The 27,568-nt window shown below is 43.2% G+C and overlaps 1 protein-coding gene and 1 long non-coding RNA gene across 2 annotated transcripts in view; one reads left to right on the top strand and one right to left on the bottom strand.

The window, feature by feature from the left end:
- Nucleotides 1–11,667, top strand: part of SYT9 (synaptotagmin 9) — a 198,198-nt gene extending 186,531 nt beyond the window's left edge. The window contains exon 7 of the mRNA XM_027073240.2: nucleotides 9,420–11,667. Within this exon, the coding sequence (XP_026929041.1) occupies nucleotides 9,420–9,428 (9 nt within the window). The 3' untranslated portion in view covers nucleotides 9,429–11,667. The remainder of the gene's footprint in view (nucleotides 1–9,419) is intronic.
- The window catches only part of LOC113603487 (uncharacterized), a 37,182-nt gene extending 9,784 nt beyond the window's left edge, over nucleotides 1–27,398 (bottom strand). The window contains exons 1-2 of the long non-coding RNA XR_003425089.2: nucleotides 27,026–27,398; nucleotides 26,428–26,604 (exon numbers count right to left, since the gene is read on the bottom strand). This is a non-coding gene — a long non-coding RNA (uncharacterized LOC113603487). The remainder of the gene's footprint in view (nucleotides 1–26,427; nucleotides 26,605–27,025) is intronic.
- Between the last annotated feature and the right edge of the window lie 170 nt (nucleotides 27,399–27,568).

The following is a 27,568-nucleotide window of genomic DNA, read 5'->3' as shown; positions in this document are numbered from 1 at the left end:
GGATGATTTCAATATTTTGGGCCTGAGCACCTGGAAGTGAACTGAGAAAGACAGCAGCAGGTCAAGCACCTGTACAGGGCAATCAGATATTGAATATTTACAGGGAGACATCAAGTGGAAGTTAGATGCAGAAATCTAGAATTCCAGATAAAGGTCAAACTGATGTTGTAAAGATGGTTGACATATAAATGGAGAAGAGAAGAAGTCCAAGGATTAAAAACTGGGACATTCCAACACGTAAAGCTAGGAAAAAAAGAGAAACCAACAGAGACTGAGAAGGAGAAAGTCATTGAAATGGTTAGAAAACCAGGAGTGTCCAAAGACAAGAGAGAAGAAATTGTTTCCAGGAGAAGGGAGTTATCAGATCTGTCAAAGGTTACCAATAAGTCAAATAAGATGAAGACTGAGAACTGACATGGACTTTATCAATGTGCTGGATATTGGTGACATGGGATACTGCATTAATGGTGTCCTTCCAAAATGCTAATCTACCCACAATCTTTTTTGGAAAGAATCTTTGCAGATATATTCAGTTACATTAAAATAAGGTCTTATTGGATTAGGATCGTCCTTAAATTCAATGACTAGTGTCCTTATGATAAGAAGACCATGTGAAGACACAGAGAGAGCTAGCAAGGAGAATGCAGTGTGACAGCGGAGCAGAGATGGTGGAGTGATGCAACTAAAAGCCGAGGAACACCATGATGGTTGGCAACCACCAGAAGCCAGGAAGAAGCCAGGGAAGGATTCTTCTGTAGAGTCTTTAGAAAGAGCACAGCCCCAATGACACCTTGAATTCAAACTTCTGGCCTCCATAACTGTGAGAGAATAAATTCCTATTATTTTAAGTCCCCCAGTTTGTTGTATTTTGTTATGAAAGCCCTAGGAAATGGAGGCACTTGATGCCTCAGCTTGGGCTGCCGTGACAAAATACCACAGACTGGGGGGCTTATACCACAGACATCTATTTCTCACAGTTCTGGAAGCTGGAAGTCAAAGATGAGGTACCCCCAGGGTTGGGTTCTGGTGAGGACTCTCTCCCTCGCTTGTAGATGGCTGCTTTCTCACTGTGTCCTTACATGGCAAGTGGAAAGAGAGGAAGAGCACCAGCTCTCTGATGTCTCTTATATGGTGCGCTAATCCCATCATGATGACCCCATCCTTGGGACTTCATCTAACCCTAACTACCCTGCAAAGATCCCATCTACAAATACCATCACGGTGGAGGTTAGGGCTTCAATATATGAATTTTGTGGGGTATACAATTCATTCCATAGCACTTGGTAAAGTAGTCCTTTTACATCTTTGTTCCTTGATTTCCTCATCTGTAAAATGGGGATAATAATAGTACCCACCTCAGAGAACTGTGGTGAGGAGAAAAGGAATTCATAGATGTAATATCCCTAGAACAGTATATACTAAATGCTATATATGATATTAGCTATTACAATGATTTATGAAACTAATCATTTTGTTTTGAAATTAAAGTACTCATTTTCATTTTTTCCATGTTTAATTCTCAATTAGTTCACTAATTTGACAGATTATATTTCCCTAAGCTGCTAAACACTGATTTCACACTTAATCAAATTCTCTTAAACATTTCAAATTAAAGAAAAGACCTTATACATCTAGCAAGTAAAATTCTCCTAATACTTAAACACTGTTTAAGCAATTGATTGGCTAATTTCCCTAAACATTTCAAACTGAAGTCACAAATCTAAAGAGTGATTACATCAGACACTTCAAACATCTAACACAGTAGGTGTTAAACAAAATTGTTCTCAAGCACTGTTAACTCTTCCAATGCTAATAAATAAAATCGTATACTGTTAGATTAAACTACTTTAAGCATTTCAACATCTTAGAAAATAAATTTCTAAACTTAGTATATTGGATTTTCCTGAGCATTTAAATGTTCAGTAAATTTAACAAGTCAACTTTTCCTAAATGTATCTATTAAAATCATAAATCCTGTAATTTTTAATATATTATTATAAGCACTTACCTCAACATAAAGCAGAACTGTGATAACAAAATGTGTTCTTACACTCAAATAAATATAACTTACACAAAAAAGCATCATTACTTCATTGTTTGGAATTCTTGTTTGTTATACCTTGCTGGTGTTACAAAGTTAATTTTCTAAATAATACGATCAGAATTACCAAGTCTTTGGTAGCACCTGAGATTACAGATGGCCATTGAGAGGTCCAAGTCCCAAACTGCAAAGGTAGGATACCTGTGCATGGACATGGGGAAGGGCATGGATGGCCCCCTGGAATATTTCACCAGAGCTGTGCTTTAACAAAGCAAGTCCCTTCTTATGTTGGCTTATAGTTGGCTTCTAGCTGTACTGTCAGTGGGAGAACACCATGCTTTTTTAGTGGGATTGCATGTCACAATCCAGTGCATCTCATATATCCTAGGAACCTTTCAACTTTCACCCTGACCCAGTTTTTTTTATAACTTTTTTCCTTTTTCTTCTCCGACTTGGGAAAATGGAATCCTGTACACATGCACATGTGCGAAAGTGCGCGCACGCGCGCACACACACACACACACACACACACACACACAGTCTCTCCCCCACCCCACCCCCCCCCCCCACACACACACACATAGCAATTTCAATCAGGCTTCTTGATGAGACTTCATTTACTCTCTTTTCTTCCTCAGTGGCCTGTTTCTCTAGCCATTTACTGACAACTGCAAGCTCTTGAAGATAGGGTGTGCATTGGTCATCTTTGTGTTTCTAGTAGTCCTCACATTTGCCTGGTGCTCCATAAATGTTTGTTGAATGAATTAATGAATAAATGTAACAAATTATAAACTCGGAGTAACAAACTCCAAATATCAGCTCAACTCCCATCAGGTAGAGTAAGCTTTGCCTTGCAATAATTCACTAACTTGGCCCTTCATCTGGAAACTGTGACAGGACTCTCCTATACCTTTTTAATGACACCTCACTTATAGCCCTTGCTTCTTGCTTGTTTCTGATGAACCCTTCTCAGTAACAATGTACATGTCACGCATGCCGCCACCATTCACCACCTTTCCCCTCAAGGTTGACTTCACAGTGGATGTTAATACACTTTCCTATGAAGTCTGTACTGTTCAGAATTATCCTCTGAATTGGAAATCCTTTTTAGAAAGACTCTGTGATGGGGTGCCTGGGTGGCTTAGTCGGTTAAGCATCCAACTTCGGCTCAGGTCATGATCTCACAGTTCGTGGTTTGGAGCCCTGCATTGAGCTGTTAGCTCAGAGCCTGGAGCCTGCTTTGTATTCAGTGTCTCCCTCTCTCTCTGTCCCTACCCCACTCATGCTCTGTCTGTCTCTCTCTCTCTCAAAAGTACAAATAAACATTAAAAAAAATAAATAATAAATTAAAAAAAGAAAGGCGCCATGATGTAGTTGGCATTCAGGGTACGATAATTTGCTGTCCTGGGCATGGTACTTAAGAGCATACATTATGAACCCGTAAACACATGATAACAGATCCTGGCTCTGCCATTCACTACCTTTGTTATTTGGCCTTTCTCAGACTCAGTTACCTCTGTAAAAGTGTTACTAATATTTATCCCAGAGGGTCCAGGCAAGCATTGAATGAAGTAAGCCATGCAAAGCTCTTAGGATAGAGAAGAGCACTTGAGTGCCCCACAAATAGTAGTTACTACCCAAGTGGACTCTCCTTTTCCAGCTATCACCCCAGTCTCCTGACTAAAAGAATAGTCACATTCACCCTGCTTTATTTCTTTAACATGATTCTTAAAAGGGTGAGGGGCAATGAAGAATAAAGAATGCCTGCTTCGGGGAAAGAAAAAAGAAGCTAATCATATTGTAAGCAGGAGGGCCTGATGTTTCTTCATATATTTCCAAAGCAGTGCTAAGTAATAGTCAACAAAATCATGAGATTTTTGTGATTTTTAAATAAAAATTTTAAATACAAGCTTAACAATAATAAGCCCATGTAAGATTGAATCATGTAATGAGTCACTTCAATTTTTGACAAACCTCTTAGTTCAAAGCCCTTAGATACTTCCTGTAATCAAAACCCATTTTCAAATTCACAGAAAGATATTATCTAATGATCCACTCAGTCTTTTCATGTTCTTAATTTGGGGTCAGTTTCAATGGCCTGTCTCACATCAGCTGTCATTTTTGTGATCGAAATGTCACTTCACATTACGGTTTTCATTGAGACAGTTCTCATCTTTGGTTTCAATTCAATTTAATTCAAATCGGATCTGTATGTCTCAGGACAATTCAATTCACTTAAATTCCCCTCTGTTCTGATAAGATTGTACCCACTACTTCCTGTTGATGCCACTGAAGTTCCTGATACCTTCCAAGCCCCTGGTGCTTCCTGGGAGGGCACTGGTCTGATAACAAGGACACTGCTGCTTCTGCCCACTGAGATGGGCCTGGTGCCAGCCCTGGAACCAGCTAGGCCAGACTTATGGCCACCAATGTTTGTGCTGCCACTGCTGTCTCTAGTGTTGGTGCTGTCAGTCTCTACCACCCCATCCCCCCACCAAAGCCCTACTGGGTCAGTACTCTTCTGAACTGTAGAAAAATCTTTCCTTACACTTTATTTTATAGAAATCTGGGCTGAGAAACAGCTCATTAGGTAGTAAGAGTATGGGAAGTTGTTGTAATTTACTTCGTTTTCTTTGGTTTTGTTGAGCTTTTCCAGTCTTTCCCCCCACAAAAGACAAACAAAAGAGGTTGGGCCACAGCACAATTCACCCATGCCACACTCAAAACTACCCTTCCCTTGTAACAACTGAACTACTTTTTCCACACCTGAATTGTATATCTGACTTTCCCTAGGAAAAGTTCATTTCCAAGAAGCTTCTCTTGCAAGACCCCTGGCAGAGATGACCACACCACCATTCCACCAGACATCAAAACTCCTTTATCCTGTCACCTTGTGGGCTGGAAGACCAAAAACATTCTGGGGCCTTCATGGCACTGTCCAGAGTAAGAACACAAAGGATACTGGGAGCAGACAGGATCAGGGCCCAGAAAATAAACCCAACCATAGAAGAGGGAGATCCAGCTAAAGAAGGGAATAGGCACCCCACAGTATTCCCAGGGGCTGTGTTTGATTCCAGTTTTCCACAAGGAAACTCACCAAGTGAGCAAAACCCAGCTGTGGAGGTCAGGTCAGAGCTGCCCTATAATTTGGCCATTTGGCTGCTTCAAATGGAGAGGAGAAACTAAGGTCAGAACAGGGAAGACTGAGGTTGTGCATAAAATTGAGGGGGCAAATGAAGTACATGGGCAGGTCACTAGCCGGGGGAATCCAAATGGAGTAGTAAGGTTGGAAGCTGTAAGTGGGCTGTGGTATCTGCTGCATGCTACTGGCTCAGACTAGGGTTTCTTAGTGTTCCTTCTGATTTAGAGTATCTAGAAAACCAAGGCAGAAGCTCAGATGTGTAGACTGGACTTACAGAGTGAATTTAGGAACAATGTAATTGCTGAAGCATAGACTTTGAAGTTACAAGTCTTGGGTTCAAATCCTAGCTCTGACTCATAGTAACAGTATGGCTTTGGGCAGATTAATCTTTCTATATTTTTATGTCCTCCAGTAAAGAGCCTCATAGGGTCCTTTTAAGGATTTGTAAAGTGCATATCTGAGCACCTGGCACATAATAGGTACTCAAAACCTGAAGGAATATGGCACGTGGCCTAGTTGGCTAATAGCACAATTAATTCTTTGGTGAGGCTAAGCCTGTTGACAGTTTGCCTTCCCAGATAAGGAAAGACTCAGGGACTGGCAAGCTGGGCCTGCAGGTATGGGTCTCACAGCTGAGAGAAGGGGCTCTGAAAAGATCCTGCAGGATGTGGGTGGTAGGCTGGGAAGGAGAGCCATTCATGGGGTGCTCCAGAGCATTAGCTGGTCTGGGAAGGTTGTTTTGAATCACAATATAAGACAAATATCCATTCACAGTTTCCTCCTAGACTCAGGAAGGAACATCCCTTTCCCAGGGGTATGGGTGTGCCCAAGCCCAGGCACACACTTTACATTCGACGGTCACAGTCTGTCTACAGTGTATGCTCTAGCTTTTATTGCTCTAAGTTATAGCCTCACATGTGAACATTTGATCCTTGAAATGCAGTCCATGTATTCTAGTTTCACAATGTTTGTGAATCTCCCATAGTTAATATGTATATTTTTTGTTATTGCTGTGTCCTTGGGACTGATTCCAGTTTTCTTTCTCTCTGGGACAGCAGCATTAATACCCCTAATCTATACTGGAAGATGCCCTGAGTTTAAATTAAATTGATGCTCCACTGAGTGTGAAACATGAGAGATCCTGCTACTCTAAGTCTGGACTCCACTGAAAGAGCTCATCCTTCTCAGCTTGAAGAAAAGGAATGGATGTGGCACCGCACAGACGCCCCTCTCTCCTCCCCAGCCTTACTTCCTCCCCTTCTATTCCTCACTCCAAATTCTGCCACTTCCTCCAATGGGCCAAACATACACCTTTCCTGCTTTTGTGCCTTTGCACAAACTCTTTCCTCTGCCCAAATTGGCCTTCCCTCCTTCTCTCCTGATGGACTTCCCTTTAGCCTAAACAGCCCAGCTTGACTTATCCTTCAGAATCCTCTCTGTAGACCTCCTCAATCCCCTTGTCCTTCCCTATGCATTTTATGTACAACTCTGTCATTCAGCTTCTCATATTCTAACTTCTCCCCCTGTGAGCCCTTTGAAAAGGCAGCATGTGTCTCACTCATGGTATCTATATCCCCAGCAACTATCACAGTGCCTAGCACTTATTTGGTGCACATTAAAAAATGTATGGGTGATTTGTAGTATATCTTGAAATCTAGAATTCTAATACCTCCAGCTTTGTTCTTCTTCTTTATTTACTTATTTATTTTTTGAGAGAGAGAGAGAGAGAGACAGAGTAAAGCAGTGGAGGGGCAGAAAGAGAGGGAGACAGAATCCAAAGCAGGCTCCAGGCTCTGAGCTATCAGTACAGAGTCCAATGCAGAGCTTGAACTCGTGAATTGTGAGATCATGACCTGATCTGAAATCAGATGCTTAACAAACTGAGCCACCTAGGCGTCCCTGCAGCTTTGTTCTTCTTTCTCAAGATTGCTTTGGCTATTCAGGGTCTTTTGTGGTTCCATACAAATTTTAGCATTATTTGTTCTAGCTCTATGAAAAATGTTGTTGGTATTTTGATAGGGATTGAATTGAATCTGCAGATTGCTTTGGATGGTATGGACATTTTAATAATATTAATACTTCCAACCCATGAGCATTGGAATATCTTTCCACTTGTTTGTGTTGTCTTCAATTCCTTTCATCGGTGTTTTAGTTTCAAAGTACAGGTCTTTACCTCCATGGTCGTGTGACCATGCTAGGTATTTTATTCATTTTGGTGTAATTGTAATGGGGATTGTTTTCTTAATTTTTCTTTATGCTACTTTGTTATTAGTGTGTAAAAATGCAACACCTCTCTGTATATTAATTTTGTATGTGAAACTACTGAATTCATTTATCAGTTCTAATAGTTTTTTGGTAGAGTCTTTAGGGTTTTCTCTATACAGTATCCTGTCATCTGCAAATAGTGAAAGTTTTATTTCTTTTTACCAGTTTAGATGCCTTTTATTTCTTTTTTGTTTGATTGCTACAGCTAGGACTTCCAGTACTATGTTGAATAAAAAAGTGGTAAGAGTGGATATTCTTGTCTATTTTCTGATCTTAGAAGAAAAGCTCTCAGTTTTTCACCATTGAGTATCATATTATCAGTGAGTTTGTCATATATAGCCTTTACAATGTGGAGATATATTCCCTCTAAACCCCAAAAAGTATGGTACAGATACAAAAATAGACCCATGGATCAATGGAACAGAATAGAGAGCCTAGAAATAAACCCATGCTTATATGGTCACTTAATCTATGACAAAGGAGGCAAGAATATGCAATGGGGAAAAGACAGTCACTTCAATAAATGATACTGGGCAAACTGGACAGCTACATGCAAAAGAATGAAGCTGGACCACTTTCTTATACTGTGCACAAAAATAAACCCAAAATGAATGAAAGACCTAAATGTGAGACCTGAAACCATAAAACTTCCAGAAGAAAATATAGGCAGTAATTTCTTTGACATTGGCCTTAGCAACATTTTTCTAGATATGTCTCCTCAGGCAAGGGAAACAAAAGCAAAAATAAACTCTTGGGACTACACCATAATAAATTTTTGAACAGTGAAGGAAACCATCAACAAAACAAGAAGGCAACTTATGGATGGGAGAAGATATTTACAAATGATATGTCCAAAAAGAGGTTAATATGCAAAATATATAGATAACTTCTATAATTCAGTACCAAAAAACTCCACAAATAATCCTATTACAAAATGAGCAGAGTACCTGAATAGACATTTTTCTAAAGAAGACATACAGATGGCCAACAGGTACAAGAAAGGATGCTCAACACCACTAATCATCAGGGAAATACAAATCAAAACCATAATGAGATATCACTTTACACCTATAGAATGGCTAGAATCAAAAACACAAGAAATAAGAAGTGTTGGTGAGGATGTGGAGAAAAAGGAACCCTTGTGCACTGTTGTTCACTGTTAGTGGGAATGTAAACTGGTGCAGCCACTGTGGAAAACAGTACTGAGGTTCCTCAAAAAATTAAAATTAGAAATGCCATATGATTCAGTAATTCCACTAAACTCCAAAGAAAATTCCAAAATTCCAAAGAAAACAAAAACATTAATTAACTTGAAAAGATACATGCACCCCTATGTTTATTGAAGCAGTACCTACAATAGCCAAGATACGGAAGCAGCCCAAGTATCCATCGATTGATGAATGGATAAAGAAACTGTGATGTGTATGTGTACACATATATAATGGAATATTATTCAACCATAAAAAAGAATGGTATTTTGCCATTTTGTGACAACATGGATGGACCTAGAAAGCATTATGCAAAGTGAAATAAGTCATAGACAAATACCATATGATTTGACTTCTATAGGGAATATAAAACACAAAACATATGAATAAACCAAAAAAAAAAAGTCTCTTAAATACAGAGAACAAATTGGTGGTTGCTAGAGGGGAAGCAGGTGGAGGGGATGAGAGAAATACATAAAGGGGATTGAGAAATACAAACTTCCAGTTCTAAAATAAATAAGTCATGGAGATGAAAAGTACAGCATTGGGAATATAGTCAATAATATTATAATAACATTGTATGGCAACAGATGGTGACTACACTTACCATAGTGAGCACTGAGTGTTGTATAGAATTGTGAATCAATACATTGTACACCTAAAACTAAAATAACACTGTATGTTAATCATACTTCAGTTTTAAAAATAAAAGAATATATATGGATGAAAACCAAAGCATTCTCTTTGTTTCTTCTTCCTACAGAAACGATGACTATTGGTAAGAGGATTGTTTGTGCCGAGGACACAGTGGGACAACCACCTTACAAAGATCTTAAGTAACTTTTCCCATCCAACAACACCCGGACGACTGCAGTGACCAAATGCTGAGCTGTAACCACAGCAATAACTGGCCCTCTTTCCATATTAGGTTTGGTGAATATGAATGGCCTGGCCATCCTCAAGTGGCCTAAGGTGGTGTGCTGCAGGGGAAGCATGACTGTCATGGCCAAGAACCAAGATTGGACTGTGGAAGAAACCACCTGATGTAGTGAGAACACTAAGAGTACCCTAGAGCACTGGGATTCTTAGTGATTAACACGAGGCCCTTGGTGATGGGGTCATAGCACCTGCTCTGGCAATGTCACTCTGACATGATGTTATTTGTTTGAATGCCCTGGAAGGACAGAATAGTTAAAAATATATCCAGGTGCTAAATAGGCAGCAGATCTAATTCATACTGGACTACCTTTGAGCTAATAACTGTCTTCAGAAAATAATTTTACCCCAAGAAGTGCTCCAGCTTTGCAAGGAATAGACCCAGGAGAGTCAGAGGATAAACAGGCTGTTCCCCTAGAGAAAATCTAGTGCAAGGAGAGCTAATTCACAGCAAATTCACTGCCCCCTCCCATGCACATGGCAGAGAGTACCAGTTGATCATAGATGTCTCTTGTGCTGCACCTAGATTCTGAGGAGCCAGAATCCTCAACAGAGTTTTCTAGATGGCCAGCAGCCACTTCCTTGCAACTGGTGTTGACATTAGAATGAAAGCTAATTGCCATCTATCTCTGTTAGGGAGGCAAGCATCTCAATGGCATAAGCATTCTGGATTACCCTTTCAGGGCATATTTGTCCACCAGGGGAACGGCGTCAAGAACAGGTGTACCATTGTGTGAGATGAGTTGATGGAGAGGTAACACAACCCTCCCCTGAGAAAGGCACAACTTTTGGGCCTTCTTGGCCTGAGTGCTTTCTGGGGTATTTCCATATGCAACAACCCAGGGGCATAGCCTTGGGAAGCCACAGACAGGTTTCCTTTCACTTCCAGACACATATATCACTTTCACAGCACTTGGGGAATGGAAATACCTACAAGAGTGAAGGTCAAGGGCTCTCCCCGGGTATCTCATTCATTACTCAGCTTTTCCTTTGTGACCACATCAGCCAACCCACTGCCAGCTCTGCTCCTCATCCTCATTGCTTCTGCCTCCATACAAATGAAACCAAAGGCCTTAGCATACCTTGGGGTGGGGGGAGGAGGTGGCTGTTACCTAGTGGTCCTCTCTCTCCCATCATGGGTGCAAGGTAATTGGGTATCCCAACCACACATTGCACCACTTCTCCAAGATAACATCCTGGGAAGCTCATTATCTTTGTCTGAATTAACATTTCACTATGGGGCTAACTGGGTAGAAGCAGGATCATTGCATGTCTTCAGAAAGTTCTTATTGCCACAGCTGCCTGGTTTAAGAAACTCTACACTGATTTCACATCTAAATAGAGGCCTTTGGTTCTGTAAGGAAGTGTTAACCACACTTCAGCTTCATGTGTTCCCCAGCCTGCCTAGTCCATTTCCATCTCTGATTGGCTTTCAACAACCGGGATCCAAAGAGAACCCAAGGTTCTGCCTGCATCCGATGACATGAGAATTCAACTTTCCTTGCCCAAGGTTCCACTCTGACTCTTCCTCCCCATTCAGACATCCTCCACCATACCAGTGTTCCAAACCAAAGCATGAAGGACATGTGCCAGCTGGATAGCCAGCAGATATACTGTCTCTAGAGCCAGGCAGATGAGCCCAGAAGAATGGTCCCAGAGAAACCAGGCTGGCCACAGCAGATATCAGGCAGCCATCCCAATAAACTTTGGCATGTCCTTGGCACTGAGAACCTGGGTAGGAGATCCTGGGGCAGCTGTGCCTATTGTTCCCCCCCACCCACCCACCCAAAGATCTTCCTGCCCAGAGAGCTAGCAGCCCTGGGTACTACTGAGTATGTTACTGGCTTATTGATATGAAACAGAAGGTGGCTTTGTAGGAGCCAGCAGGCAAAGAAGCCTGTCTGCATGGCAGGCAGGTGGCTTTGTGTCTAGAAAGCTTTATCTAGCCAGTCCAGCTGTGGCCAGAGGCCATTTTGAATTTGAATTCCCTGAACCCATCAGCAACTCTGCCTCCGTTCTCTTGCATTCTGTTTGGTTTCCCTTTAGTTTCCTAGTAAATGTTCCTTTTGAAAAACTCCAACCTTGTCTCATTGAACTTGAAGGGAAGGGGATTCTCCAGCCTCTTTTCCAAGATGGAAAAGGAAATTAACATACCTTGAAAAAATGGAAATGGCAGTGATAGGGTCAGATATTGGGAGAAGACCTTGGGAAAAGCTGGTGCCAAAAGATGGGAGAGGCCAAGTGTCTCCCCTACCCACCTGGCACTGATTCTCAGCCCCTTCCTCTTGCTGCCTTTGTCTTCAAGCTGATGTGCCTTGGATGTGTGTAGCTACCTAAGCTTCTCCCCTCCAGTGAGCTGAGCACATTCAATGGGTGATATGCTGTCCAGGAAGTACACTGGTACACAATCAGAGCAGGAATAAGGGAGAGAGGGATAGGCGTGGTTTCTACAATGTGGATGTTTTCAAAATGCTCCAATTATCATGACTCTAAATGGAATGACTTAGTCCTCATGACCATTAATAGAACTAAATTGCATATGAAAATAAGAAAGTTATGCATGTTTTCATACTTAAGCCAAGGAGACTGACAAAAGATAGATGTGGAAAGCTATCTTCATGGCCATCCTGTCCTGCAATGGTGGATGTCCCAGTTATCTATCACTGCGTAACAAAATACAAAGCTTACTGATTTATAGGGGAAGTTATTACCCCTCATGGTTATGTGAGTTGTCTGGGCTTGGGTGATTGCTTTCTCTTGGAGTCCCATGGTTACTATCAGATGGCAGCTGAAGGTGGCATCATCTCAATGCCCGACAAGGCAGAATATTTATGATGGGTTTATCACTTACATGTCTGGCTCCTTCACTGGGATAACTGGAACAGCTGGTTGCTGTTTGGGCTTCTCCATATAATCTCTCCACATGATTAGTTTGGGCTTCCTCACAACATGGAGGTTTCAAGGCAGTCAGACTGTTTGCATAGCACTGGCTTCCCCAGAGCTAACATTCCAAGAGGTCCCAGTAGATGCTGCAAGGTTCTTCTAAATAACATTTGAAGTATCACAGAGTCATCCCTGCCACATACTACTGGTCAAGAGCAAGTCATCAGGCCAGCCTAGATTGGGGGGAAGAGATTACACAAGAATGGACTATCAGAAAGTGTGGCTCACGAGGGCTACTTTGGAAATAGTGGGGTTAGGAGTGGAGAGGGAAGTGTCACTGAATCAGAAGCCTTCCTGGATAGCTCGTATTTTCAAAGCACATGTAAGTCTTAATACATACAATGGTGGGGGGGGGGGGGTGAGTGTGGTAGTAATAAAGGGCAGAGGAGGGGGGAAGGGCTATCCATGGACACTTAAATAGAGCAAAATCTAATGAAAAGCAACTGGTTATCACTGATGCAGAGCCTACCATAAAACAAGAAACTTTGGGGTAAAAATATGATTATCATCATCCTACTGAGAGCTCAAAAGCTTAAGTTGGATGCTTTTCTCCCTTTATCTCTGAGCCAAAGGGACATGGGCCACAAATGCTGTCCCTTTATGTCATTGCTATTGCCTTCCTAAACTCTGTCATAGGATAGTTGTATTCATGAAGGCTGGGTGACTGTTGTCAGACAGTTATGAAGGTATATTTATTCGTAAGAAGGTTATTGATGATAAACCACTGCATCTTATAGCTTAGAACACATCACATTGCTTTTACCATTTCTTTACTCTTTGAAAATTCAACTGTTATTCCAAACAGTAAAGGTAGTAAAACAAAATTACAGTCTTCTTGACTCAATACTAAATTCACTGTAGCTATTATTCCAATAATTATCAATTGCATTAAAGCTATTTCCAAACCAGCATCTGACATAGTAATACTGATAGTTTTTCCTATCAAGTGAACATCATCTCAAGACACTGATATTAGCGCAATTTAGATACAATTCTTCTTGCGTGGCAGCAGTTTCCAGATTTGAATTTATCAAAGAAAGGCAATTTCTCTAATTTGCCAATCTCAAAGCTGTCAGAGAATAATAAATACCTGAAGATACTTGTATTCAGGGCTTCAGAGACAAGCTTATGGGCTACATAAACTGGTAAATAAACCTTCCAGAAACAAGTTTTTTTTATCTTTATTTCAAAAAAGTAATGATTTTTAAGATGTATTTTCCCCCTCAGGAGTTTTTAGGATTAAATTAAAAATTTTTAGGTATAGGGGCCCTGGGTGGCTCAACTGGTTAAGCGTCTGACTCTTGACTTTGGCTCAGGTCATGATCTCACAGTCTGTGGGTTCAAGCCCTGCATCCGGCTCTGCACTGATAGTATAAAAGTATAAAATAAAGTTTCAAATAATCCCTACCTTAGAAGTGCACTGGAAAGTGCAAAGCAGAGTAAGAACTCAGTGAAGAAAAGCCATGCTATAAAGTGTACGTTTCTTAAAGGGAAACAAATGTGCTATACCTATCTGCATGTCTGCAAATGCAGACTGAGAGCTCTGCTGAGGACTCACGGGGCCTGCTGGCTCCAGCGACGTTCATGAACCTTCCTAACCAAGCTGCAGATCTGCATTATGGTCACGATTGTGGGTAGCGTGGTTCAATTATGGTCAGTGTTTTCTGGATGCAAAGAGCGAATACAAAACACGTTTTCTTGAGAATAAGATGCAGGCAGCCCTGGGCCAAGCCCCACGGAGACCAACGGTATGTCTTGGCTCCTCTTTAAAAAGGAAGAGGAGCTGCTTTATGCCACTTTTCAAATTAGAACTCTGGGGATGAAAATACCTCAACCAAAGTAAATATTTTTTTTCTTTTCAAAATATGTGTTGGTTTTGCTTTGCTCTCTGCAAATTAAGTGAAACCCTATGTTGAATTGCACTGGTAGATTTTGAAAGAATTGTGTTTGTTTGGGTAGAATTAGCCAGAAGACGTGTAAACTTTGCCTCCTGGTGTTTCCCACACCTGAAAGGCACATTGAGGAGCCAGTGGCACTTACATGTCAGGTCCCTAGTCTTGCAGGTTTGGGAGAGGAAGCTGCCTGCCTGACCTGCTGGATCCTGGCCCCAACTAGTGCTCATCACACTTGTTTGGCCTCACCCCACCCCCCCAACCCTGAGCCCCAGCCCGCTGGCAGTAGCAGGTCCACTTAGCAGCTTTGACAAAACTTCTGGGGGTTCTGCATCAGGATAGTGCCATCTGGACAGCAACTGCCACTTGCTTTTGATTCTCCCCAATCTGACAGGTCGTCCTTTTGTCCCCAGAACTCCAAGGCAAAGGAGAGTGTATTGTGTCACCAAACAGAACAACAAGGACAACCACCATGTGTGGGTGCAGGGTTCTGGGGGTGCGCATCATCTGGAGCCAGACTAAGTGCAGTCTCCTTAACTTTTTCCCACATTTTAAAGTTCATTGATTTTGGATTTTTAAGAGGAAGAAAGAAGCAATTTTTTAAAACGTAAACAACGGACTTAAAAGAAATCCAAGGGGTATATCTGTGACTTTAAAGAGTCCCGTAAAACCAGAAAACTTAGGTAAACTATTCACGCATTTATTACATCTCTTAGAGCACATATTGACTCTTGACATTTGGCTGAATGGCTCCATTATGTCATTTCCCTGCTCATGTAAAAGTAGGTGTCATGGTGCCTTAATAAGAACTGCTCCTGTGTGTAAAGCCTCAGTGGGACCCACTGCCCCTCTTGGGCCCTTTCTAGTTTGGAAGAAGAAAGAGCCTGCTTGGGCAGGCTAAGGAAACCCCAGCACAGTCTTCATGTCTCCCAATGTTTCCATGGGGAAGGCAGGTCCTTGTGGAGGAAGGCATTTGTATACATAAGGAAAGAACTCATGACCTTCTTAGCTCCAGGAGACAATGTAAAATCACTACTTTGGGAAAGCCCAATTTCAGGCTTGAAGCTATAATTACATGGGGGTTAAGGACCCGGAAGGAAGGTTAACTAAACTTTTATCAACCACTTAAAACTATTCTAGTGCATGATCTCACTGCTTTGGCAAAAACATTTGCCCTTTGCTGGTGGACCAAAGCAGTGGTAGAGACCAGATGGCCCTAGAAGATGCAGAAGGACCTCAAATCAGTTACCTCCAAACATAGTGCTGGTTGGAGACAGCCCTGCCCTGCAGTGGGGCTGAGAATCTACTCTGCCACTGACCAACATTGTAACCTCCAGGCTTCCCCTTCCTACTACACCCCTAGCCCTCAAGGATTCCTGCCCAGACCCTTCTCAGTCCCTGGTGCAACCAGACCACAGACATACCTGAGACAGAAAAAGTAGTTCACTTGTGGGAGTACTTGGCTCCCACTCTCTTCTGGGCTTAAGAGGGCTTGGGCAATCTTCAAAGAGCTCAAGCACACAACAGAAATGTGACATGGGACTTTCTGCCTTGACCCAGTCTCTCACTGATTTTTACTTCTTGGTGCTTGGTATGCCTACGGTACATGGGCACACACATAAGCACAAATGCAGTTATTGTTCAGGAGCGCTCGGCAGAGGCTGGTGCAGAGCTTCCTGTCCCTCCTAAGCAGAAGAAAATCATTGAGGAGAACATGGTCCCATGCAGAACTGGGAGACTTGACCTTTACATCTCTTTGTAGCAAGGAGCTCTCTGGATCTTTTAGAAGTCGCTGCATGGAAATACCAGAGATAAAGCAAGGTTTTGTGAGTGTTCTTGCTCACCTAGCACAGGGAGTCCAGTTTTCTCAAAGCCTCTTATCTCCTTAGATACCCATGACCATCATTCATGGCAGCTCTCTACTTTGATTTTATGCAAGAGTCTACATGACACTCACCTCCATAACCCAGTCTTTGGCCAGGAAAAGCATCACTGCCAATGACTCCACCTCTCAAGGGCCACAACATGTGGGTTCGAGAAAGGATCATATCAGAGACTACAGCATCACATGTAGGGTTTGTCAGGGCTACCATTTCTGGCGAAAGATTACCATTCATGTGTAGTACATTTGACCTTTGCACAATGGGGGGGAGGGGGGGTAAGGGCACTGACCCCTCCAACACAGTAAAAAAATCCACATATAACTTTTGACACCCCTAAAACTTAACTACTAATAGCCTACTGTTGACCACAAGCCTTACCAATAACATAGTCAGTTAATATATTTTGCATGTTATATGTATTATATACTTCTATACATTAGAAGTACACTAGAAAAAAAGAAAATAGTATCAAGAAAATCATAAGGAAGAGAAAATAAATTTACAGTACCACACTGGAAAAAAAAAAAAACATATCAGTGGAACCACCCAGTTCAAATCCATGTTGAAGGTCAACTGTTGTTTTTCAAGGATCAGGAACACTGAGCAAGGACCAAGAGGTAGCATGATGTAATGGAGCCACAGTGTGGGGCTGGGCCCAGGGCTTTGCCCTTGCCTCTGAAGCCAAGGCCACTCCTGTGGCTCCCAGCTTCTTCTCACATGGGGAAGTTTGGCCCGATGTGTTCTGTGCTCTTCTACCTCTGATCTGTGTGTCTCTGAGTCTGAGGAACTGCTTGTCCCTGTCCCCGGAAAGCTGCATAGCTGGGGTGGGACCTGTGCAGTCCTAGACCCCTGTTGCCTGGAAACCCAAGTGTAGACTAACTGTGAGGGGAGGGTTTTCTATGCTCTCCAGGGGCCATCAGCTCTCTCCTCACCTCTCCCAGTGCTTCTCAGTTCCCTTTTCACTGGCTCTTCATTTTTAACAAATGATCTGAAAGGACTTTTTGATTTTGAGAATTACCTAAATCCCTTTTAATAATCAGTGATGTCTAGTGTGGATCATGACACAGGACTGGCACTCCAGGCAGAGGCAATTCCATTCTGAATTCAATACCAGCATAGATTCTCTCAAGATACCCTAAAGAATTCATTATAGTCCTGTGAGTAAGCTAGAGGGTAGGAAGAGGGCAGCTCCCTAGAAGAGGAGATTTTGATGAAGAAGTAGGTGTTAGATGAAGAGGGACAGTCTGGGCTGTTCGTTCCTAGGTAAGGGCAGGAAAGAGGGGGAACACTGAGTGGCCTCTCACCCTGGCCTACTTTGTGAAGCAACAGCCTATAAACCCTTGCCTTGGGCTGCAATAAAAATCTTTATCCTGGGGGTGGGGAGTGCCTGGGTGGCTCAGTCAGTTGACCGTCCAACTTTGGCTCAGGTCATGATCTCACGGTTTGTGGGTTCAAGCCCCATGTCGGGCTCTGTGCTGACAGCTCAGAGCCTGGAGCCTGCCTCCGATTCTGTGTCTCCCTCTCTCTCTGCCCCTCCCCCACACATGCTCTGTCTCTCTCTGCCTCTCAAAAATAAAGAAAACTAATAAAAAATTTTTTTTAAATCTTTATCCTGGGAACCTCATGGATTTGTCCACAGCTGCTGCAGCTCAGCCCTGTCCTCCTGATAACATCAAGACAGAGGTGTTTGGGGGGTGGGGGGTAGGCAAAGAGCAGGAACCTCCCTTCTCCCATCTGCAGTCCACACAAGCCAGCCCTGCCCACCCCCCAAGCCCACGTGTGACTGGTTTGAGATGTGGATTTCTAGGGCCTGATACTCTATGGACTGCAAGAGCATTTTTTAATTTAAACCACTCAGTCAAAAAACAAACAAACCACTCAGTCTGTTCTACTGATTCAGTCAATCTGATTGAGAATATCAATCAAATTTATTGAGGGAGGCAGAATTAAAGATAGAGAAAGTTTATGGGCACTCTTTGTAGATGAGCTACAGTCCTATTCAAATATAAAAAGAGAAAGGACTACCATTTTAGCCATAGTCAGGTAACTGCCTAAAAAGTCTTTGCCCCCTAGTGGCAAACCAATATTTTGCACAAAATTGACTCCATGTTTGGTCTTGAACACTGAACTGAGACCACCCAAGCAGATACTCCGTGGGGACACAATGTAATCCATGATGTTAAGTCCTGGGGCTCTGTCCGCAGTGGGCTAAATGCTCATCGGTCCCCAGAGGCCCCACTTTCTTGGGGACCTTCACAGCAGAAACCAAGGGTATGTCCAATGCTGGAAAAGACACGGAGCCTGTATAAGACCCAGCTTTCCTACACATGCTGACCAGACTTGGCCCTGGAGCCTACTTAGTAAGGAGTCCTATGCTCATTAATCAGTCCCTTCCCTGTAGTGCATCCTTCCCCCACTTCCAAGACCTCCCCAAGCTAAGTGAATGTCGGCAAAACTTCAGGAGCTCTTGGCAGAGATGTGGTTACCAGGTGATCTGAGAACAGACACTCCAAATAGGACACCCGCGCCCAACCAGCTACACGTGGCGCATCGTGTCTAGCATTTGACTAGTGTCAGTTAGGAGCAGACACTTGGCTCCCATGAGAATCCACTCATAGGAAACTGCTCAGGTGGATTTCAAAAGCCAAACCAGAATGATCACCAAGAGAGGTTTGGGAAGTTCTAGGGACTCTGGTGCACATGGCTTAAATAAGTCATGGAGATATAATGTACAGCAGAGGGAATATAATCAACCATATTGTAGTAATTCTGTGTGGTGACAGATGGTAACCAGAGTTATCATGGGGATCAGTTTATAGTGTATAAAAATATCAAATCACTATGATGCATGCCTGAAACTAATAGGACATTGTATGTCAATTATACTTCAATTAAAAAACAGCAACAACAACAAAGAGGGAGGCTGTGAGTATTCCACCAAAGGAATGCTGGACAGCACCTTTCCCATCCTGAGGCTGCAGGAGACAGGACCAGGCTCTCCACTTCAGAGGGGGAAAAGCACTACTGGTGGCCATTTGAGAGGATTCTGGCCAGAAGACATTTCCAGTAAAACATGGAGGAGAAGGGGGAGGAAGTCCAGAACGAAGAAGACTGTGCTCTGAGTAGAGTCAGGCCAAGAGTGAGAGAGGGTAGGATAAGAAGAGGTGAATGGGGGCAAAGGAAGTGTCTCAGGAACTTCTTGCTCCACTCATGTCAAATTACATCATCACTGATAAATGGAAAGGCTGGTGACAAAGGCTGAATGGGGACAGAAAGTAACTAAAGGTATATCTGACACTGATTGGAGATTCCACAAGCATTTATATATGACTGTCATTTTTGGTTACCTTTATGGGGCCTTCTAAGGGGGTTCTGTCCTGATTCCCTATGTTCTAATGTAGATCTCTAAAGACTTTTAAATGATTTCTCAAATATCTCATTATCCACTAGAAAAATTGCAAATTGCTTCAATAACTTCTTGCCCCAGAATTATCAGTCAGAAATTCTTCTTTTTTATATAAGTATTTTTAATGTTTATTTATTATTGAGAAAGAAAGAGAGCAAGAGCAGGGAAGGGGCAGAGAAAGAGGGAGACAGAGGATCTGAAGTGGGCCCTGTGCTGACAGCAGTGAGCCTGGTGTGGGGGCTCGAACTCATGACCGTGAGATCATGACCTGAGCCAAAGTCAAACAACTCAGCCAACTCAACCAACTGAGCCACCCAGGCACCCCAGTCAGAAACTCTTCTTAATGTCAAATTTAATTTCCTTCTCTAGTATGTCTCTTTTTAAAATCACATCCTGAAACAGCATTTAGTCCTATGAAATGACACAAACCACTCCCTATTGCTCACTCCTACCTCCTTCTTTTCCAGGTAATCCAAAGATTTGAAAAGATGAGAGTAGCAAATTAATAAGAGAATAAATCCATCAAGGGGAAAATCACAGGAATTAATTAAGGAGGCTGTTTCAAGTCCCCTACACAGATGTCATCTATGTACAAACAACTGTGATCCTCACAACTGGATCTTTAGTCCTAAAAAGTACTGACTTTTTAAATAATTTGGTGTTTCAGGCGCCCCTCCTTCATTCAGTGCCCCTCCTCCTCTCCAAGTGGTCCTAGGTTTTGAGGTTTGATTGTCCTTGTAAAATCCTCCCCATCATGTCCACAGCACTACATAGCTTATATATCTGACACTTCTGAGAACTTGGTTTTCATAGGTATATGGAATATGTTGAACTACCGTGAAATCTCACATCTGTCCAGTTTGCTAAGGGCTAGAGAGTACTGAGTCCTTCAAAATAATGTAAGGTTTGAAGTCAATGCTAAAATCCATTAAGTGGGCCTCAGTAATGGACCTGAGGTTCTTACAACATCCATGCAAAATTCTAAGTGTCTTTCAGAGAGGCTGTCAGGTGACAGGACTTGGCTGCAAGGTGACAGCAAGCATGATTCAGACAAGGGACCTGTTCTGGAGGAAATTGAAACCCAGACCAAGAGCAAACATGTCTTTCTTTCAGGAATTAGTCTAGGCAAGGACATGTGTCCCAGCAAAACTCTAAGAGCTGAGTAGCAGACATATGGCAAAAACAAGCAGAGAAGCAGAAATTGCGTCCAAAAGAGGCATCCTCAATTCTAAGAGGCAGCCTTGCTAGCCAGAGGTAAAGGGCTATCTGTGTGCCTCCCTCCCCACTTGGAGTGTACCTCACACTTACCCCTATTCCTTTGCTGATATTTTGCTCATGCTATAGATCTTAATTTAGATGTAACTTACTTGCAAAGCCTTCCATGAGCCTGGGGAAGGAATTGGGGAGGAATTGGCAGACAGTCCGTGCCCCTAAGCAGGGGGAATTACATAATTAGGTTTGCAAATTGGCTCCATCATCCTGGCTGCAATGTGGACGATAGACCAGAAGGGGTCAGAATGGAGGCTTCTGTAGACGATGCAGAATCTAGCCATCAAACTGGATTCCTCCCTCTCTCTATCCTTCATTCAATTAGTAACCAATTTTGTCACTTCTGCATCCTAAACGTTTCTCAAAGATATCTACAATTCTGATCACCAATTACAATGCGTGTTTTCCCCCCACACCATCAATTCTCTGATCCCAGCTGGGTGCCCTACAATTTAACTCAAATCTGACACTATCTGGAGACAGCATCAGATCCCAACCTTAAGGGCTCAGTCCCGCAAGACTTCGCCCACTTTGGACACCAATTACAGGTCCAGGTTGTCACCTGTGCTTCCAACTGATTGGCTATAAATTAGAGATTCCCACAACCCACTTCTTGTGTTAATTTACCAGAGTGGCTCACAGAACTCAGAGAAACATTTTACTTACTAGAATATGAGTTTATTATAAAAATATATGACTCAGGAACAGCCAGATGGAAGAGATGAAGAGATGTGGGCAAAGGGCGTGGAGCCTCCATGGTCTCTGAGTGCACCAGTTTCTTGAACCTCCACGTGTTCATCAACCTGGAAGTTCTCCAAACTCCATCCTTTTGGGTGTTTATAGAGGCTTCCTACATAGGCACGAGTAATTAAATCATGGCTGTTGGTCACTGAACTTGATCTCTAGCCCTCTCCCCTCCCTGGAGGTCTGGGTAGAACTGAAAGTTCCAACTCTCTAATCACATGGTTGACTCCACTGGCAAGCAGCCCCCACACTAGGTGTGGTCCAAAAGTGCCCTCATTAACGAAAGACTTTAATGGCTTTCATCACAGGAAATTCCAAGGGTTTTAGGAGCCCCGTGTCAGGAACAATGGTTGAAGACCAAATCTTTATTTATTTTATTTCACAATACCATAATATCCATTTAGCTCTCTCTCTACTGACTTCTCTAGTTCTGGCTCTAATTATCTCTCTGCAATCACTGTAACAGCCTCCTAATCTCCCACCTTGAGTTTGGTCTAGTCACCCTCCAATCCATCCTCTGGAGAGGTCTGTCTAGAACATCAATCTATTTATGTACTCACTTATTTGAAACTCTCTAATTGCTCTTTCATTGTTCTTACCACAACATCTAAACTGTTTGGCAGGTCCTACAAACTTGGCGAGGTCTGGCCTCTGCTTATCCTACTAAAGTGGATGCTATGATCCTCTAGGACAAGGACACTTATTCCCCATGTTGTGTGAGTGTTACCATTAACACAGTCCCTCTCCAGGACTGTCCTCAGCCAAAGGAAGCTGCCTCACTCAACATTATGTATCCTTCTAACTCATGAACAGTCCTTGCCAATGACTGCTTGATGCAGGGGTGCCAACACGTGGTCCCTTTGCATCAAATCGGGATATATCTGAAGGGGTCTCCTAGTTCCGGAGCTCCTTGTGAGATCACTTGAGGCCTGTGTTGCAACTGCACTGCAATTTAACTTCTCTTTTTGCTCACTCATGCTTCATGCACTCCCCCACAGGTATTGTCCACTGAGCACACCCCCAGAAATGTTTTGCATGCAGGTTGGTCTCAACGTCTGTTTCCTAGGGATCCTAACTACAATAATTTCCCCAGTGTCATTACTCAGTCATTGAAAGTCCATACAGAGCTTTTCATCAGTGCCTCAAGTCCACTAAGTCCTCATTTATGTGTTTTTGCCCATGTTCTTGCCTGTGCTTAGAGCCATTCCCACCTCTTCCCCCTGTTACCTCCTTGATAGGCTAATTCCTACTCATCCTTCAAGTCTCAGCTTCAAGTATCATGTGTCACCTCCTTTGGGAAGTCTTCCCTGATTCACAGAGCTCAGGTGCTCCATCTCTAATACTGTCCTGGCACTCAGTTCTATCACCGCATAATTAAAATAGCTATAATGCAGAGCATCTGGGTGGCTCAGTCAGTTAAGCATCCGACTTTGGATCAGGTCATGATCTCACAGTTCATGGGTTCGAGCCCCATGTTGGGCTCTGTGCTGACAGCTTGGATCCTGGAGCCTGCTTTGGATTCTGTGTTTCCTTCTCTCTCTGCCCCTCCCCCCCACACCATGTCTCTCTCTCTCGAAAATAAGCACTAAAAAATAATAATAATAAATAGTATAGTTATAATGTATTATAATTTAATTATGCATCTCTGTGATTGTGTCCCCTCTGAGACTACATCCTCTTTGTGGGCAGGAAATATATATGTTGTGTCTGTCATTGTATCCCTAGTGCATAGTCCAGTGATTGGAAAATAATAGGCACCCCCAAACATTTGTTAAATAAGTGAATAAGAAGTAGAAAATAAGGAAGCTCTAAGTAAGGAAATAGCAATAAAAGGATATAAAAGAGAAGAAGGCATTTTTGATATACATTTAGGTGATAAAATTAATAGGTCTTGGTGACTGATTAAACATAAGAATAAGAGTGATAGGGTGCCTGTGTGGTTCAGTCAGTTAAGCGTCCAACTTTTGCTCAGGTCATGATCTCACAGTTTGTGAATTTGAGCCCAGTGTCGGGCTCTGTGCTTACAGCTCAGAGCCTGGAGCCTGCTTCAGATTCTTGGTCTCCTTCTCTTCCTGCCCCTCCCCTGCTTGCACTGTCTCTCTCTCTCAAAAATAAATAACTATTAAAAAATTTTTAAAAGAAAAAATAATGAGGAAAAGTCTAGAATACATTTCAGCATTTATAAGTAGATAGAAGGTGGTGCTATTTGGGGAGAGAGAAAATGCAGAAGGAAGTTTGAGTGCAAAGACAGAGACAGCTCAAGTTTGAGGTATTTATTCTATATCCAAATGCAAACGTCCAGTAGACAGGCGAAAATAGGATTTGGAGCTCAAGCAGTAAGCCTGGACCTGGAAATCATTGGAGTATCACCCAGGAAATTCCTTATCAATTTACTTCCTGCCAAGAACATCCCCTGTAGATCCCCATTGGAATCTTTTTCCATTTTGTCCCCATACTGCCCCTTTCTGCAACTCAGCAGGTGCTCATATTAGTTTGTTGGGGCTGCCATAACAACAGAAATTATTTCTCATGGTTCTGGGGGCCAGAGGTCCAAGATCAAGGTGTCAACAGATTTATTTTCGTCTGAGGATTCTTTTCTTGGCTTGCAGATGTCCTCCTTCTCACTGTATCCTTACATGGTGCTTCCTCTGTGCCCATTGCACCTGTGCTGTTTCTGTGTGCCTCAATTTCCTCTTTTTATAAGGTCATCAATCAGATTAGATTAGGGCCCACTCTAATGGCTTCATTTTAACTTAATCACCTTTCTAAAGGCCTTGTCTTCAAATACAGCCACAATTCTGAGGTGTTATGAGCTAGGACTTCAAACTAAGAATTTTGCAGAGGGACGTAGTTCAGCGTCAAACAGATGAGAGGATTTCCTCTCATCCTCCTTCCACAGTGCTGCCCTGGAAGCTGCCAGCCAACACTCCTCCAACAGAACACCAATGTCCAGAGGTGGTTTCCCCTCAGATTTCCAAGATTCTGTCTTTAACATGTTACAGAAATAGATGGAAGAGTGGGTTATTCTGCAGGGATATGATGGTGAGGAGATGGTAGGAAGACTTGAAGGATAAGTTAAGAGTTCACTGTTTACCAAGGGAGAAACATTTTAGGCTAAGCAAAGATACCATGGCATTAAATTTCAGAGGGAGTTTGGGGACAATTAGATGTAGCTGTAGTGGAGGTTAAATGTGGGGGATGGTAGTAAGAGCTGAAGCAAGAGGGGTTGGCCAAGGTCACGTTTTAAAGTGCTTTCCTGTTGGCATAAAATCAGCCACTGCTTTATGTGAAGAGACATAGACAGGGAATTAGAGGCTACTCTGATCACTCAGGCAGGAAACAATGCAATTACTTGTAAAAGGCTGGAAGGTTGGAGGATGATGTTAAGGCAAAGAGCTATTGGGGGGGGGGGGCTATCTGGGTGGGGGCCAGAGTGGGGAATAAAAGATAAAGCAGAAAAGATGGGGGGAGAGAGAGAGGATAAAAACAGGAAGTATCTTGTTCAGATCTAAATGCAGAATTCTAGTAACCCAGATGGGATTCTGTTGGGTTGGTTCTCCTCCTAGTTGGCTAGCACTCCTTGGTGAAGTGGAGGATACAGGGAGCAGAGAAGGCTCTAGCTATCAGGGAGTCCATTAATAAAGAAGCACAGCAGCACAAAGGCCCCCTGTCATCAAGGTGGCAAAGAATTCCAAGAGGACTTGGGAAGCTGGATGAGATCAGCCTCAGTGGGCTGACCAGGCTCGGCATTCACAGGTCCGGTTCTGACTGGTCATCTAGGGCAGTCATCTCAGGACTGGGCCTACAGATCAAGGACTAGTGATCTAGATCCAACCACACTGAGGACATGGTGGTAGCTGTCAAGGGCTTAAGTTTCCTTAAGGAGCAGGGAGGATCAGACACCCGCACAGGAGAAAAGCAGGGGGTCACTGTGCTTGGTCACTGTCATCGCTAGTCAGCTTATAGCAGTGGTCGAGGCCAGAGGTTAGATGTCAGGAAGGCAAAAGGGCCAGTCAAATGATCTTATCCCAACTGCAGGCTCAGGTGCACCAAGCCATCTTTCCATTGAGTAAGGCCTGCTCTGAATAAGGATGGCCACAGTTGGCCACCGTATGTCTTTCAAATTTGTGACTATCTTCAAAGGGAGTTTAATCTTTCTTTATGAAACCTCTGGACACAAGAACATGAGGGTTTCCACTCTGGGCTGCCCCATGGTTGACAATCCTAACGGGATCCGGAAGCCAGCTGTGGGCTTCGCTGCATCTGGAAATCCTAAGAGTAAAGCTCTCCAACTAAGACCATGGATGGGCAGTTATAGCAGAGAGGCCTTATGCCTGTGAAGCTGGTGACTGAAGAGAGAGTGGTGAAGGGCCTGAATTGGTGGCTGGCAAGTGAGTGCCTACCAGACTGGATTGAAGGGCTCTGAGGCCAAGCTCTTTGAAGCCCACTGTGGAGATGTCAGGGCCACAGCAACCCTGGGTGCAGCCTGAGGAGTTATGCTATAGTCGTGGCCTCCCACTGCCTTCTCACCTACTCTCCATAATTCCTGAGACTTCATTGGTAGTGAATATATATTTCATTGTGAAAATAATGTAAACATGCCACAGAAAACCAAGAAAAAGATTTTCACAACTCTGCTCCCCCCCCCCCACCCCCTCCACCCCCCACGAATTAGTTGTGATACAATCAGAGTTTTACCTCACTGGGCCTTATCCATCTGAGTTTACAGTCTCAACGTTAGGACTTGAGGCATTCATGAATAAAATCAACCAGAGCCTCTTCAATGTAGGAGATGGTTCCAAGATGCTGGGCATGAGAAGTTTCTGAAAGAGCATTCCCACTTGGAGAAAGAGGCTGAGCCGGGCAGTGTTGTTTCTGAGGATTTAAGAGGAGGGGTCAGCAGAAGTTCACCTCATTTGGGGTGATGGTTGTTGGAAATAGGAGGAATTAACCCTAGGGATGAGGAGCCATTGTTTAAGACTTTAGTGGTGAGGCACAGTTAGGGGCTAAGGTCAAGTGGAAGACAGGTAGAGAGGAACATCTATCCAATGGGGACAGGGACTTGCAAGTACACTCTGGAAAGTCCTGTCTTTTGGTGTCTCTTGCAGGGACCAAATGCAAACCCAGGTCTTCTGACTCCTGGTCAGAGTTCTTCCCATGTCTCATAGATGCCTCAACCCTTCCCACTTTGGTAGATGATTGAGAAAGAACCATAGGTATTCTGGACCCACCCATAGAAGGAGAGATTGAGATAATTAAAGGCCTGGACAGGAAAAAAAAAAAAAGGAGGATTTACCACTTTGCCCTTGGGATGTGATGTATCTTCAACAGGACCAGGTCCTGCAGGAGTTGCATCCTGTGAATTGCTGACCTGAACCTTCAGGAAGGAGATTCTGCTTCTAGAGATTGAGAAAACTCAAGGACTTCCTTACAGAGGAGTTCAGTGTCCCGAAGGCTTGGTTCTGGAAGCATCACTGTACAGATAGCTGTTGTTGTGTCCCTTAATAAAATTCTTCTGAGCTCCATCCTCCGATTTTTCAGCTACCTGGGGCAGCCAGGCCTGTGGCTCATTGTATCTCTCTCCCTAAGGGGCAGTCAGCCCTGTGCCCTGGCTGTTCAGAGACAGGGGTGTCTCCAAGCTTTCATTTTTCCTTGCTGTGCCTTTAAGAGCTGCAGGAATGCAAAGAGTCTGGAGGAGGGGTGGGGTCTCCCAACAGGACTTCTGGGAAAAGGATCCTGGGAATTTTTGCCAGAAACTAAACTGAAATTCCAACTCTGAGAAGTTGGGGGTGGTTTGGTTTGTGTTGGGTCAGGCCTGTGATTGGACTGCAGAATCCGC

Source organism: Acinonyx jubatus, chromosome D1, assembly GCF_027475565.1.
Source record: "Acinonyx jubatus isolate Ajub_Pintada_27869175 chromosome D1, VMU_Ajub_asm_v1.0, whole genome shotgun sequence".
NCBI classification, from domain to species: domain Eukaryota; kingdom Metazoa; phylum Chordata; class Mammalia; order Carnivora; family Felidae; genus Acinonyx; species Acinonyx jubatus.
Note: the sequence above shows the minus strand (reverse complement) of the source record. Positions and strands in the feature narration are given on the sequence as shown.